The sequence below is a fragment of the Syngnathus typhle genome, linkage group LG13, assembly GCF_033458585.1.
Source record: "Syngnathus typhle isolate RoL2023-S1 ecotype Sweden linkage group LG13, RoL_Styp_1.0, whole genome shotgun sequence".
Classification (NCBI taxonomy): domain Eukaryota; kingdom Metazoa; phylum Chordata; class Actinopteri; order Syngnathiformes; family Syngnathidae; genus Syngnathus; species Syngnathus typhle.
Genome location: NC_083750.1, coordinates 8,599,913 through 8,614,397, shown reverse-complemented (window position 1 = coordinate 8,614,397; position 14,485 = coordinate 8,599,913). Strand labels below are relative to the sequence as shown.

Genomic DNA, 14,485 nt, shown 5'->3' with positions numbered 1-14,485 from the left:
TCATGAAACCGCTGGACATTTGCAAAGACAAACTTTATTCAAACCAAAAGGTTCCACTTGTTGATTTTCTGTATCACTTTCGAATATGTCTGTATATACATATAAAATGTCTGTACATAAAATCTGACCAGAAAAATTCTCTTTTTTTTTTTTTTCTTCAGTGCAAACTGCATTGGTATCTGAGCTGGAAATAATGCGTCATCTGCTGGTCAGATTTATCCATGCAGCAATAAGGCTGACGAATGAGCTCACTTGAAAATGTGACAGCTTTACCGCCGCATTGATGCGAAGCGCTGAATACGTCACGTTGCTGTGAATATCTTCGCAGATGCAACATTTACTTTCAGAAGAGCTTAATTAAAAATGACTCAGCATTTTAAAAAATATATATTGATCAACAACAACGAGAATGAGAGCAAAAAAAAAAAAAAAACTCACCACCTTTAAGATGCTATAGTTGACCAAATGCTGGCTGGCAACTTTCTTATGCAAGCAGGTCAATTTGAAAGGTCGTGCCTCGGTCTGTCAATCAAACAGACATCAAGTCTTGGCTTGCAGAAGCGCCGCCGTGTCACTGTGGGAGCAGAGCACGGCGATGCCCAGAGCAGTCCGCCCGCTCTGAAGAAAACAACAAATAAAAATCATATTTCAAATGTGAGCAAAAATCGTTTTTTTTTTTTCTTTACCTGATCGGTCAAGGTCATATCGCAGCGGGACCTCTCCAGCAGCAGTCGTGCCAAATGTGTGTAGCCCCTCTCAGATGCAAACATGAGCGCCGTGGTTCCCTGAGCGTCCTGGACGTTTGCGTCTGCGCCGCAGCTCAGCAGCAGGTCAACCATCACCGCTCGGCCGTGACGCACAGCTAAGTGCAAAGCCGTCTGGCCTGTCTGGGAGGGAGGGAGATACTTTTGCTCTCTCAGTTGAACCCTCGATGTGAAGAGCCTCGCTCGGGTTGCTATTCTGATTCTGCCTCATTGCAATCGGACGGACAATTTACCTGGCCGGAGCGGGTATTGACGTTGCCTATCTCCATCAGCCTGCGGACCACCTCCATATCGCCAGGCTTGTCCGGTGCTGTGAGGGAGGCCAGCATCGCTGCTGTGTAACCCGCTTTGTTCTGGAAGTTAACGTCGCTTACTCCTGGATGGCAGGGAGGAGTTTTTTTTTTTTTTTCCCCACACTCTATCGATGACAAGGAAAAGTACCTGTGTCCAGCAACAGAGCGGCGATGCTGTAATTGCAGTGGGAAACGCTGTAATGGAGGACCGTGTTGCCGTTATCATCTGCCAGGTTGATGAGGAAGGCCAAAAGTGACGGTGTGGCCTTTTGGACCTCCCTCAAATACAAAGCCACTTTACTGGACACTGAGTTCTCCTCTGCTGCTGTACTGAACCAGTCCTGGAAAAGCACCATAAGGGCCCTCCTCTGCAATGAACAGAGAGAACAAAATTTGACAGAGCGAAACGTGAGCGTCAAAGAATTCTGAGCGTACGCACCGTCTCATTGGTTGGATTCTCAATGTTGTCCATGTGCTGGTTGAGGAAGCGACACGCTGACATAAAGTCCGCATTCACCTTCTCACTGAAGACACAATGAGGGCGATGAGGGCAAAAGATAGAAAAGAAGAATCACCTTGTGCCTCGTGAGTTTCTCACCTGCCTCCGGTGTCGTCCTCCATCTGTTTTCCCGGGGGCTGACGCTTCATCTTGGCAGATGCCGCCGCCTCTCCAGCTGGCCATCCAGATCCGGTTGCGGACCATATCGCTTGCCTCTCTTCCCCCGTTCCTGTCTTTTCCTGCTCTGCTTCCACTTGGGTTGCAGCCAATGTTTGTCCATTGTCGTGTCCAGGCTGAGTGGAGTGTGAGCTCAAGATGTGGACGAGTCCCCTCATCTCCTGCTGCAGCGAGAGAACCTCAGGGCTTTTGGCTTCCTCTGCTGCACTGCAACACTCCCAATGCTGATCCAGGAGTCGCTTTATCTTCGTAATGTGCCGAAGGACCCCGGACGTGTCTGGGGTCGCGGCGGAAACCTCCATTGGGGATTCCACATCATCCCCGAGGTGTCCGTTTATGGATCGGCCCGCGATTTGCTCCTCCTGGTCGACCGGCGCCCTCTCGGCGTGCACCCGCACCCCGGCATTTGCGATCTGTCCGTTTGGACTTTTGCTCTCCGTCTGCCGCCGCCGCCCCGTGACCCTCCGAAGCTCCAGCTCGCTCTCGTACAGTTTCTGTTCCAGCACGGCCACTTTAGCTTGGAGCGACGTCACCGTCAGGAGCTCATCCAGATCAGTGCTCATCTTCCACTCGCGCGTTCCATCGTGACGACTCCGTCGTTCGTACGGTGCGCCGCTTTTGTCGTTCTGACGGCTCCCGTCGAGAGACCCCGGGCGAATCTGCGAGCGCAACGTTTCTTTCTCCTCCTGCAGCTGACAGATCTGCGCTCTCAGGTCTGGAATGACTCGTACCTCCCTCTCCAGCTTCTCGACATGTTCCAAGGCATCTTGTAGGCGCCTTGACAGAATGAAGCCATCCTGGGTGTGAAGGCTCTCCTGAGAGTCAAAGATGTCTTCACAAGATTTGTTTCTGTCTCCAAGATGGCCCCTTTGGGGCCCCTCTGTCGCCTCCAATCCTTGTCTCAAAAGCACCGTCAGGGGCAGGCTGGAGGCCCGGAGGAGATGCGGTCGGATGTGCTCGCCCAAGGGTTGCTCGTCAAACTCACGGATCTCGGCCTCGAGATCCGATCGGCCCGCTCGGCCTCGTGGCCAAAGAGGCGACCTGTAGTCGTGCGACCGGGCAGCGGAGCCGCGACGGTGGTCGTCCGACAGCCGAGACCTGGGGGCCAGCGCTCCGGTGGATCCCCAGAGGCTCGGTCGGTAACCGTAGCCGGAAGGATTAGAGTGGCGAGGAAGAGTACTTGCCCGAGAGCCTTTACTGTGGCGCTGGATAGAAATTCTTTTAATGGTTCTCCCTTTCTCAATGTCATCGACATACTTGAGGAAGTCCAAGTCCAGACGGAAACCGTACGGCGTTTCAACCGAGTATGGAAGTTTGCCACTTTCGGACACTTTGCTTGCTTGCGCATTCCCTGGAAACAATTAATTGATAACAATACTCACAACCGATGGATTATTTTGCAGATTCAAAAAAAATATTCCCCTATATCTTACCGTGATGTCTTTCCATGGTTTTGTCAGAGGTGTCTGTGGAAAGAAAAGTCAAAAGTGCCTGAGTCTTTTACAAGCAACGGAAATCCTTACGCGCTTGTCTACGTATAAATAATGACTGTATCGGCCGATTGCGGGAGAAAAACAAAAGTATTTTGGCGCTGACGGTCCTCGAGGTTGAGCCGCGGAATTTTCGGTGAGACGACCGACGGTCCAGAGGATTACTCATGACGCTCTTTTAGCATGGTGCACAAAAGCCAAGTAATTGCACTTAATTGCTTTGCTTGTGGGTTCCTCACGTCGCCAGTTGCGCTTTTGCTGCTTTTTTCCCCCCGCACTGATTCATTTCTTCCATGTTATTCTCCTGTGGCACGTCTGATCTTCACTTGATTACTACCCTGCAGTCCAGCACGAGACCAGGTTTTACGTCTTGCAGCAATGGGCAGCACAAAAACAGATCTGCGGACGGACTGACAAACGACTCGTTATTTCCCGTTTGTCGTCCCTCTTTTCCTAAATGGACGGTTTGTTTGTTTTTCCGACGTCTCCTAGACTTTTACTTAAATCCTTCATGATGACCCCAGCATCCCTTTGGTTGAGGTCTTTGACGCATTGTGGCTTTGTTTTGTCTTGAAATAGTCCAAATTGGATCCTGTCGAGTAAATATTTCCCCGATGTTGGGTTTCCCCGTCTCTGCTCCAGATCAGCAATGCAATTAACGATTGACGCAAAAATGCTCACACGTGATTTCTTGTCTGCAAGTGAGCGTTACTCATTCATTTAAAATCAATGAATTATGATTCACAAAGATCCCAGACGAGCAAAGGGGGCGTCTTTCTATTTCCTGCTCTCAAATCAAGCAAACAAACACGCCTCTCTGACTCTCCCATTTAAATATAGTTGCACATTTTCTCCCTCACCAGCATGACCACTAAAGAAACAATACTGCATTTCCAGGGAGTCATCGTGGCCCAACAATTTTCACATTTCCACGGCACAAGTTGAAATCGTCTGCGCTCGAAGTTGTTGGTCCACGTCCACCGCAACCACACAAAAAAAAAAAAATCAGCAACGAGCATAAAATAGTCCCTTTGCCCCAAAGAGGCCCCATCAAAACATGACGACTGGCTTTCTTCAGCCAAAGTAAACTATCAAGAGTAAATTGAATCCCCTTGGGCTTTTCCAAACCAATGCTAGTTAGTGGGAATCCACCATATTCTAATTTAGAGGAATGCATTGGATGGGTGCATTTCTCCATCACAACATCCATACATAACACAACCAAGCCTACAAATGACATCTTGACAGACACAATGCAAATGAACAATCACTTCTACACAATCAATTCAGTTGTAAATGGTGACTTGTCTCCACCTTGTTTCCCTTCCCACTGGTCATCTGTAATAAGGTTCTTGCTTTTATGAGCCTTCCTAGAAAATCCTCCCTTTCCCCAACTTTTTGGCTGTACATTCAGCATTTTTTCCAGCGTATAACTGGAAGAGATTCAGACACTAAAGGCAGCAGTTTAACTGGATTTGCTCCTTCAAAAGTTTTTTCTACGCTATTGATTATCAAGTGTCGGAATTACGGAGTCCAACACTATATATCCAACAGTGTTGTGGCATCTGTGTGCAGAAAAAGCTCATAGCTTCCTTCAAACAGCTGCGGTGGAAGGTCAGACTGTGGCAGCGTTGTGTGTGTGTGTGGTTACAAAGACATATATTGTTATTTAGTGTTACGATGTGTCAATCCCTGACAATGTCAAAGTAGGCAACATACTGTCTCGGCCGCACAGATCCGGAAAGAAAACAACTAATGAATGAATTTAATGAAATCCTACCTCAAGATGTCCCTTCTCCTCCTTGCCGATAGAAGCGGCAGAGCCCAGTTTGCCCTCAGTGCTGAGGCCCCCTGAGAGTGTGTCGTGCGTGTGTGTTCCGGGCTGCCAATGTGTATGCGGCCTCCACCCGCCATAACAGAAGCTGCCTTTGCTTCTGTGTAAAAAGAGAATGGAGAGCAGGCAGGGAGGGGCGTGCTGAACGTGCCTTCCCACTAGGAACATTCTCACAGTGGAGAAGCGCTTTGCCCACAAAGCCAGCTGTTCGTCCGGAGCCATGTGACCAGATGGGGCATTTTCTCCAGGACGGTGTGGGGGGGAGCCGGTAACACGAGCGTCGGTGCCATACTTCGGGATCTACGGCGAGTCAACAGAAGGGAGAGCGCGGGGCGCGGTGCCATACCGTTCATTCTTCACGGATCCTCTTTCAACCTTTCATCACCATCATGCCAGCAATAAAGAATCTCATCTGCTCTTCATAAGCGCACACACCCCATTGTAATCGGAGTAAAAAATTTTGGCCCCCAATGCCGTATGCGTGTTTGCAGTGCTTCACGTTTTCCACACTTTGATATGTTACAGCTTGGTTCCACGATGGAGGAGAATCATTTTTACCTCTGCAATTCTACATATACCGTTTTTTTCCGTGTATAGTGCGCAAAATTTTACTAATTTATTGTCCTAAAATCCGGGGTGCGCATTATACATGGGTACAAAAGAAAAAAAAAAAAAAGAATTTTTTTTAATTTTTTTTTTTTTTTTTTTTTTTTAAATCCCAATGATCGTCACACACGCAGGGAGGCAATGGGTCCCATTTTTATAGTCTTTGGTATGGTCTTAACTAGGCTGGATGTAATTTTTTTTGTTGGCGTTGATTTCTCCGACTGCCCGTAAACGCACCACCGCGCTCCGTGCGCATGGAGCGTGTTTGAAGTGAACAGCAGAGAAGAAAGGAACAAGGCAAAGTGTTGTGAAATAAAATTTTTAAAAAAAAAATTCATAAAAATTGGGTGCGTATTATACATGGGTACAAGCTTTTTTCCAGCATCAGCATGCCATTTTTAGGGGTGCGTACTATACATGGGGGCGCACTATACACGGAAAAAAACGGTAATTTCTCTTCAACTCTTTAGCGTCATCCCAATCTGAATGAAAATATTTGCAGCTGCCCAGAAAGTGGGTTAGGAAAACAAACACCTTTTATTTACTCTGTAAACATTCCGTGGTAGCGAATACACCTGAGTCGAACTATTTGGAGTATAAGCTTCTTAAGAGGCTTCGAGCCCGACCAAAGATGGAAAAGGAATCACTAAGTATCAGCCAGCAAAAAAAGAAATACTCCTTTTCCATGACACAGGCAGACTAGTGACTCCATGAGGGATTGTGGTTCACAGTGGAGGGAGGGAGGGAGTGCTCGAAGGGGGAAAAAAAAAGAAAAAAACTTTATCGCTTTTACAGATTGTACACATGCTGGAGAAAACTTGGTTGTCATGCAAAAATTAGTTTGAAAGAAATATTTGGTGTTGCATCACATTTAAGTGCTATGTTGGTTAGATGAGACTGTTTTTAGATTCACCAAGAGTGTTTATGGAAAATAATTATTAACTAGTCCAAGCCTGCTGTCGGATATTCATTTTCCTACGATTAGACTCGGAAAAGCGTCGTTCGAGGAAATTCGATGGCTTTTATTTTAGAATTTTTAGGGTTCACATGAGGTATCACTTGATGTTTCTCCACAAATCTAAAGCAGAGTCCTTTTGCGTCACATATTTGACTTGTGTTATGTCACGGTGGCTTGTTTTGTTCCTGCGTTGGTCAAGACAAACACGGTATTTCTTTGTGACCTATGGATCGAGACCCCCCTCCTTTCAACGAGAGGACCGGCCTCCCGACAAATTACAAAAGCGCTCACAAACACATTCAACGCATGATGCTAAGCGGGCAGGGAGACGCCAAACATTCCAGGAATCGGTCATCCACGTTAATCATTAAGCCGCGCTTGTGACAGTGCATAACCTGGTCATGTTCCTCCCATGGCTCTTTGGCCAGTCACTGAAGAGGGAGACGGACGGACGTCTGCAGCGGATCAACATGAAAACAACTCTGATCTACTTGTTGGTTCTCACCGGCGCTTGTCTCCCCGTTCAGTGCGGTAAAGAAGTCCAGCCCGGCCCCCAGCCCAGCCCCCAGCCCAACGCTTCTCCTGAAAGCACCCGCTCGCACTTTGCAGGTCTGGATGATGTGCGTCTCCTGGCCAACGGCCTCCTCCAGCTTGGCCAGAGCCTGCGGGATTTTGTTCACAAGACCAAGGGACAGATCAGCGATATCTTCCAGAAGCTCAACATCTTTGACCGTTCCTTCTACCAACTTTCTGTGCTGGCCAGTGAAATCAAGGAGGAAGAAGAGGAGCTGAAGAAGACGGCGGTGGTGCTGAAAGCTAATAACGAAGAGATGCGCGGCATATCCGTTCAAATCAACTCCAGGGTGGACAGCATCATGTCTGAGAAGAGCTCGTTGCGGAACCAAGTGGACGGCCTGGAAGAGAAGCTGAGGAGTCTGTTGAGCGGCGGCGACCGAGCAGGAGAGATCAGCGGTCTTCGGGTAAGGCACCTGGACGCTCCTTCTTCAGCAGAGCCATTTCATGCCGGGTCGTAGGCATCGTGACTATCGACCCGTGGCAAGGCAAGGTCAGGGTTTGACCTCCGTTCCTCCTTTCTTGAAACCAGGGAGTGATCAACAGCCAGGAGCATAGCATCACCAAGCTTCTGAAAGCTGTGAAGGAGCAAAATGATCAACTCAACTACCAAAGGAATAAGCTCAAGAGTCTGGAAGAAAAGGTGCTGGAATATTTGCAAATGACACTGAGGCAACGCCCAGGTGTTTATAGCTAAGCGTGCCAACTGTGTTTCCTAGCTTACAGCCAGTACATTAGCCCAAGACACAATGGAAAGGATTCCCCAATCCTTCAACAGCGACATGCCGACACTCAGCCCGTATCTCGTCTCAGACTCCAGCCAGACAAGCGCAGATGCCGGTAAGATGGGTAGATGCGCCGGACGGGAGCTTCCCAGTAAGATCGCTGCTCTCAGTCAGGACACATGTTTGGGCAGTCTGACAAAGGTTTCTCCGTTTCAACCAGATCTCCCGTCAGACTGCAATGACGTGTTCAACAGAGGTGAGAAAATCAGTCGAGTGTACGCCATTAGACCCAACGGATCGCAACCCTTCAAGGTGTTTTGTGACATGAGCGCAGGTAATGTCCTGTCTGGAGGACTCAACTTTGACGGGAATCGCAAAATGGAAGGAAGTAAATCATTTGTTGGGCTGACTTTCTTCGAATCTAGATCATGGAGCGACAGTAATCCAGCGAAGGAAGGACGGATCTGTCAATTTTGATCAAACCTGGGAGAAATATGAAAATGGATTTGGAGATTTTCACGGTGTGTTGCGAAAGCCAAAAATGTACCTCTTTCACACACACAAAAAAAGGTAGATGCTAATTCATACTTAGCATGTCAATGGGATTCCACATTGACTTTAGCCTGAGCGCTAGCAATGTTTCGACAACGAAAAATGTCTAGTATTTAAATGTACAAATTGTGAAATACTTTTTGGGTGTATTCTAGACTCTAGGAAGTATCCAAGCTAGGACCTAGACTATCTCCAAATCCCAAATACTTGAGAGTGTTGTGGTCACAGGGATACACGTTGAAGTGATTTTCGTCCCGTGTACTTGACCGAATTGTGTTGTTTTGTAATTTGCCTTCTCGTGTTTCTTTCTGCGCTTCTCATCTGTGGTCAACCAGGGGAATTTTGGCTGGGTCTCAGCAAGATTCACTCACTGCTTGCTCAGGGCAACTCCATCCTTCACATGCATCTGGAAGACTGGAAGCATAACAAGCGCTTCATGGAATACACGTGCGACCTCGGCGGTCCGGAGACCAACTACACCCTCGGCCTCAAGCTATTGTCCGGAGATCTGAGCGACTTCATGAAGAACCGCACAGGTTTGATGTTCTCCACTAAGGACAGGGACAATGACAAGAACCGGGACCCCAACTGTGCCCCCAACTACACGGGTAAAGGGGATTTGACATCTCCTGACAAATCAAGGCAACTAGCTTACTGTGTACTCTTTGTTTTTTGTTTTTCTAACTTTAGGCGGTTGGTGGTTCAATAGCTGCGGGGACACCAACTTGAACGGGAGATACTTCCTGGTGAGACACAAGGGACGTTCGGATCGCAGAAGAGGGATCCATTTGAAGCCGGGTCGAAAAGCTTCCTATTGGCTTCGCTTCACGCAGCTGGCGCTCCGACCGTTGGGCGAGTCTTGGTCATCATCGGAGACGGGCGGCTTTCTCGCAAACAGCCGCTGAATAGGAAAGGGTACAGCAACTAATGTGGAGAGGCCTTTTCAAAAACGTGCAGCCATCATTTGAGAAGGCATTGAAGGGACCGTCCCATCCGTGATGATTCGAGTCACTTCCACAGGACCAAAGTTTAGAGCAGCAGCTAGCGCTAGGTCAGAAAACACACACATCGTAAACTAGGCTAACAAATGTATATTTGAATTGAATATGTTGTTCTGATGATTACAATATGGTGCATAATACTGCATATATAGATAGACTCAGAATTTGTGTAGCTTTTATTATGAGGTGGATTTTAATTCCAGATGGAATAAAAAGACAAACTATTGTGCTGGCTCATGATGCTTTTCTTTAGTTTGCCAAAAACAGAATCAAGAAACTCAGCAATGTTAGTTTCTTGGGTTGTGGGTACTGGGAATGAACTGCAGAGGGCAGTGTAGTTCTTTTTTTCATGTATTTACGACTTTTCATGGATTGCATCCAATCTGCTGACTCATTTCCTGAGTTCATCATCACAGTTGGAGTTGACTGAATTACATCCAATTGCTAGCATGCCCGTGTTTCCTCTAAACGGGTGTTGTGCATCTATTATAAGAGTTGATAATGTGTTTTGTAAAGACCTTGTATAAGGCAACTATCCCCTTTCATTTTCTCTCCACTGATCTCGGAATGGCCCGGCTCATTGCTAACGCTTCCGTTTGGACGTGAGAGGCCGTGCGTGTTTTGCATTGTCGTGAGCAGCTTTCCCTCCATGCCGGCGTGCTTCCGAGCATGCAGACACACCCAAACACAACTTTGAGTCTTGACAGTGATCTCCCTGCACATGTGTGAAGGAGCGTCTTCAGTTACTCGCCCTGCGTCTGCAGATGCAAGGTTATTTTGGGTCCAGTATGGACCAGTGCCACCCTGTGCACACCGCGAAGAGGGGGACATAATGGGAGGAGTCAAGATTTCACCCAGCAGTTCCGTCCCGAGCTGTAATACGTTGTCTCAAAACAACAGCGGCACTCAAGCTTTGCCGACAAAATTTCAAAACAAAAATGGACAAGGGTCCTCTGCGGGTGTTGACCGTTCCTACGACCCCTTACTCTGACCAAAGACCCGGGAGCGACGGTCTGAGAAGAAAGGTTCATGTCTTCCAGTCCAGGAGGAACTATCTGCACAACTTCATCCAGTGTATCTTCTCCTCCATTGACCTACGTGACCGCCAGGGTTCAGCGCTGGTGGTGGGGGGGGACGGACGCTTCTTTAGCCAAACGGCCATCGAGGTCATCGTGCAGATGGCGGCCGCCAACGGGGTCAGTGACAGCACGACCGCTTCTTTGCTTACTCTGCATCCAGGGGCCTCTTGCCAAAATCCCGCTCGACTCGCACGGGCCGACATTTACCTGTGACGTCTCCTCAGGTGGGCCGTCTCATCGTGGGTCACCGCGGCTTCATGTCCACGCCGGCCTGCTCCTGCGTGATCAGGAAATTCAAAGCCATCGGCGGCATCATCCTCAGCGCCCGTCACAGTCCGGCGGGGCCCGATGGAGATTTTGGCATCAAGTTCAACACTGCAAACGGAGGTATGCAGCGGCATTGCTCACCCGTAATCCTATCCGATAAGAGTAGTTACTGCGCAGTCACTGAGCCAGACTGCACAGCCTTGCCGAGATTTGGAAACGCTTTCGAAAAGAAAACACGAAATGGGTCCTTCTGCCTCGTCAAGGGCCGGCCAACGATGCCGTCGCAGACAAGATCTACCAGATCAGCAGAACCATCGAGGAGTTTGCCATCTGCCCTGGACTCCGACTGGATCTGACAACTCTGGGCAAACAGACATTTGATCTGGAGAACAAGTTCAAACCTTTTACGGGTAAATCTTGGGCAAGCAAAGTCAAAGAAAAGAACAGCTAAAGCAGCAAAGGTTCTCTCTCCCTTTGTTTTGCTAAGTTGAAATTGTGGATGCTGTGGAGTCCTACGCTAACTTGATGAGGAACATCTTTGATTTTGCTGCTCTGAAGGAACTCCTGTCTGGCGAGAACCACATCACCGTAAAACTGGATGCCATGCATGGAGGTGAGAACTCGAAACGGCAGAGGAAGTCCGGACCATACGGATTTTCTTTGACCGCGTTCTGAGGAAGTCCGTACTGTATGGATTTTCTTTGACCGCGTTCTATCATCATGCCTGAATCTGTCACTGTCCATACGAATCTGTCTAAAAATTGGTGTCCCAGGCTGATGTCCACAGTCCAACAGCAGAGCAGGTAAGCCTCAGGTCCACGTCTGTCTCATGGCGTATCGCCCGCCTGTTTCCAGTGGTTGGTCCCTACGTGAAGCGGATCCTATGTGAGGAGTTGGGCTGTCCCGCCAATTCGGCCGTTAATTGTGTCCCGTCGGAGGACTTTGGAGGTCAACGTCCCGATCCTAACCTCATGGATGCCGCGGACCTGCTTGACAACATGAGGGACGGAGAGCATGACTTTGGTGCAGCATTTGATGGTGACGGGGTGTGTGTGGCCCGCCCGACGTTGAGATGTTGAACTGGATCTCTATTGGAAATCTACGAGTAGGACAAAAGTGAAGGCCAGGTGTTGATTGGATCTTTGTTTGCTTATTGGCTCTCTAGGATCGAAACATGATCCTCGGGAAACACGGCCTCTTTGTCACCCCGTCTGACTCTGTGGCCGTGATTGCTGACAACATCTTTTGTATCCCATACTTTCAGCATAGCGGGGTGAGGGGCTTTGCCCGCAGCATGCCCACAAGTGCTGCCTTAGACAGGTAAAACTTTTGGCCTCCTTCATTTGATGGGATTGACTTGCATTTGACCAATGAGCTTCCAGCTATGCAAACCAATGCTTCTGCTTCAGTTTCAATTCTATCTGTGTGACCTTCAAATAATTTCTATTTGTGAATTTCTTGCAGAGTAGCCAAGGCAACACAAATAGAGCTATATGAAACTCCCACTGGGTGGAAGTTTTTTGGAAACCTCATGGACGCGGGACGACTGTCTTTGTGTGGCGAAGAAAGCTTTGGAACAAGTAATACTGGAGCCTGGAGTTACAACATATTCTTGAGTATTTTCCAGCGGATGATTGCTTGGTCACATCTCATGTCTCAGGTGGAGATCACATTCGTGAGAAGGATGGGCTGTGGGCCGCGCTGGCGTGGCTCTCCATCATTGCCACCAGAAGGCAAAGTGTGGAAGATATACTCAAGTACCACTGGCTAAAATATGGAAGAAACTACTTCACCAGGTGTGCTGTGGCCAAAAGCAGCCGTGCCTCAAAATCATTTGATAGTAGGCCGCATGGTGAACTTGTGGACTTCATTTTACTCCCAGTATGGCCCGGAAGCACAGTTCATCAATTTACTATTTTTGTGTCTTCTTGGGCTGTTTTCACCAAGTGTAGCAAATTTGGACAGGTTCCCCCTCCCCAAGCAAAATTACAAGGGGGACACCAGCCCGATTAGACCTTTACTCAGAGCATTGCTGCCATCTAGAGGTCGCCATTGCATCATCTGACAGTCAACGTGTCATGAAGCATTTCAGTTGACCTCGGAAATGGAAATATCCTGAGCATTGAAAAAGCTGACCTGATCAATTTTGCTCTTTGTTTTTGCTCTAGATATGACTATGAGAACATAGACATCGATGCAGCTTGTGAAATGATGGAAGATCTGGAGATCATGATTGCAGACAAGTCCTTTGTGAAGCGGCGATTTGCCGTGGAAGACAAAATCTACCGAGTGGAAAAAGCAGACAATTTTGAATACACGGATCCCGTCGACAGCAGTATCACGCGGAACCAGGTACTCCACATTACAAAGACGTACTACTAAGACGGTCTGGAACTTCACGTTTCCTCTGTAGGGTCTGCGGATAGTCTTCTCTGATGGCTCTCGAATCATCTACAGACTCAGTGGGACGGAAAGTAGTGGCGGCGCCACGGTTCGAATCTACCTGGAAAGTTACGAGAAGGAATACGTTTTTCAAGAAACGCAGGTAAATATACAAAAACAAGGAAATGATGCAAAACGTGACTTTCGCAGGCCTTTCAGTGATGTAACAATCTCTAACTGTAAAAAAAAAAAGGGAAATGCTGAGGAAATGTTGTTTTTGTCTGACAGGTGGTGCTGGCACCGTTAGCTACAATAGCACTCAAGATTTCTCAGCTGCATCACAGGACGGGTCGAACCGGCCCATCGGTCATCACCTAACCAACCGTTTCCAGTTTCCCCTGCACTTGCTTTTTATTTTCAATTTTTCATCCAAAGGTGGCAACAAAATTTGAATTTTAGGCAACATTGTGCGTGACTGTGCCACATTAAACATTTATTTTTGCTTTATGACTGACTCCAGCCTGGCCTATCGTCAACGTTTTACAGTCATTTATTTTTTTGTTCCTGATCTAGCCAGCTATGATTTGTGTTTGTGAAATAATATCATATGATGATGCCTAATGCAGCACAATGGAAAATTGAAAGTCATCAGAGAATGACATCCATAAATTGGGAGTGAAATTGAGCAATTGATGAGTGCCGAGGGATAAACAGTCAACTCGCTCACGCAATCTACTTGACAATATCAGAATATTTTTCTTTTGAGTGACTGTCATTGAAATTTGAAAAGCAGGTGCCTGCATGCATTGCATTAACGGGACGGGACGGGGAAGGGCAGGGCAGGGCAAGGCAGAGCTGGTCTTACTTTTCAGTCTGGAGCTCTGAGATTGCTGATGCACTTTGAAGTGATGCCCCCCCCTTACATCTCCAGGTTTAAGGCAAGCTTAACATCAGAGCTAGAGGAAAGAGAACACATCAAAGACCAAAAAAAAAAAAGCTAGCAGCCAGAGATGATCTACATTTCCGACTCGAACCAATTTGTCCTGATGCAATATTCCATGAGGCTGAACTTAAGAAGTATCCATCCCTTAGCAGAAGCTTATCCCTGCAGTGAGCTGTCATTTTGCAGTTTGTTCCTCTTTAAAAGACAAACATCTTCATTTTTTCCCCAACCTCGATCTCTTCAGTGGCTTGGCTGGTAGACAAGAATTCATTTGAACAAATTCAATCAGACAATTGATAACATTAAGTTGACAATGATTTTTTTTTCCATCTTTCTGACATT

General features: G+C 47.7%; 3 protein-coding genes across 6 annotated transcripts; 2 read left to right on the top strand and 1 right to left on the bottom strand.

Annotated features, from left to right (window-relative positions):
* Positions 1-14: 14 nt before the first annotated feature.
* On the bottom strand, positions 15-5,431 carry LOC133165307 (KN motif and ankyrin repeat domain-containing protein 4-like). Of its 2 annotated transcripts, XM_061294862.1 has the most exons (8): positions 5,004-5,428; positions 3,167-3,199; positions 1,656-3,084; positions 1,497-1,581; positions 1,206-1,425; positions 998-1,140; positions 687-887; positions 15-618 (listed from the first exon to the last, which is right to left on the bottom strand). In XM_061294862.1, exons 2-8 carry the CDS (start codon positions 3,180-3,182, stop codon positions 541-543), a joined length of 2,172 nt encoding a protein of 723 aa, XP_061150846.1. In that variant the 5' UTR covers positions 3,183-3,199; positions 5,004-5,428; the 3' UTR covers positions 15-540. The 2 variants fall into 2 exon arrangements, with proteins under 2 accessions (XP_061150846.1, XP_061150847.1); XM_061294863.1 differs by lacking the exon at positions 15-618 and having other exon boundaries at positions 723-883; positions 5,004-5,431.
* A 1,562-nt stretch (positions 5,432-6,993) lies between these two features.
* Positions 6,994-9,698, top strand: LOC133165310 (angiopoietin-related protein 3-like). The gene is made up of 7 exons (XM_061294866.1): positions 6,994-7,601; positions 7,727-7,837; positions 7,914-8,034; positions 8,140-8,253; positions 8,345-8,440; positions 8,807-9,079; positions 9,162-9,698. The coding sequence occupies exons 1-7, from the start codon at positions 7,023-7,025 to the stop codon at positions 9,374-9,376; spliced, it is 1,509 nt and encodes a 502-aa protein (XP_061150850.1). The 5' UTR covers positions 6,994-7,022; the 3' UTR covers positions 9,377-9,698.
* A 550-nt stretch (positions 9,699-10,248) lies between these two features.
* LOC133165309 (phosphoglucomutase-1-like) lies at positions 10,249-13,707 on the top strand. Of its 3 annotated transcripts, none has more exons than XR_009717559.1 (11): positions 10,249-10,668; positions 10,776-10,938; positions 11,082-11,228; positions 11,306-11,431; positions 11,674-11,864; positions 11,984-12,138; positions 12,283-12,398; positions 12,479-12,614; positions 12,987-13,170; positions 13,276-13,363; positions 13,489-13,707. XR_009717559.1 is itself a non-coding variant. In XM_061294865.1 (11 exons), the coding sequence occupies exons 1-11, from the start codon at positions 10,411-10,413 to the stop codon at positions 13,576-13,578; spliced, it is 1,599 nt and encodes a 532-aa protein (XP_061150849.1). In that variant the 5' UTR covers positions 10,251-10,410; the 3' UTR covers positions 13,579-13,707. The 3 variants fall into 3 exon arrangements, 2 of the variants coding, with proteins under 2 accessions (XP_061150849.1, XP_061150848.1); XM_061294865.1 differs by having other exon boundaries at positions 10,251-10,668; positions 12,083-12,138; positions 13,232-13,363; XM_061294864.1 differs by having other exon boundaries at positions 10,257-10,668; positions 13,232-13,363.
* Positions 13,708-14,485: the final 778 nt, after the last annotated feature.

Bases quoted from the DNA above. Each gene is read 5' to 3' on its own strand.
- LOC133165309 (XM_061294864.1), top strand. From the start codon at position 10,411: ATGGACAAGGGTCCTCTGCGGGTGTTGACCGTTCCTACGACCCCTTAC. The intron at 10,939-11,081 runs GTATGCAGCGGC...TGCCTCGTCAAG, and splicing joins GTTCAACACTGCAAACGGAG to GGCCGGCCAACGATGCCGTC. The intron at 12,615-12,986 runs GTGTGCTGTGGC...TTTTTGCTCTAG, and splicing joins GGAAGAAACTACTTCACCAG to ATATGACTATGAGAACATAG.
- LOC133165307 (XM_061294862.1), bottom strand. The intron at 1,582-1,655 runs GTGAGAAACTCA...TTGTGTCTTCAG, and splicing joins GAGGACGACACCGGAGGCAG to TGAGAAGGTGAATGCGGACT. The intron at 1,141-1,205 runs GTACTTTTCCTT...CCTGCCATCCAG, and splicing joins CGCTCTGTTGCTGGACACAG to GAGTAAGCGACGTTAACTTC.
- LOC133165310 (XM_061294866.1), top strand. From the start codon at position 7,023: ATGTTCCTCCCATGGCTCTTTGGCCAGTCACTGAAGAGGGAGACGGAC. The intron at 8,035-8,139 runs GTAAGATGGGTA...CGTTTCAACCAG, and splicing joins CCAGACAAGCGCAGATGCCG to ATCTCCCGTCAGACTGCAAT. The intron at 9,080-9,161 runs GTAAAGGGGATT...TTCTAACTTTAG, and splicing joins CTGTGCCCCCAACTACACGG to GCGGTTGGTGGTTCAATAGC.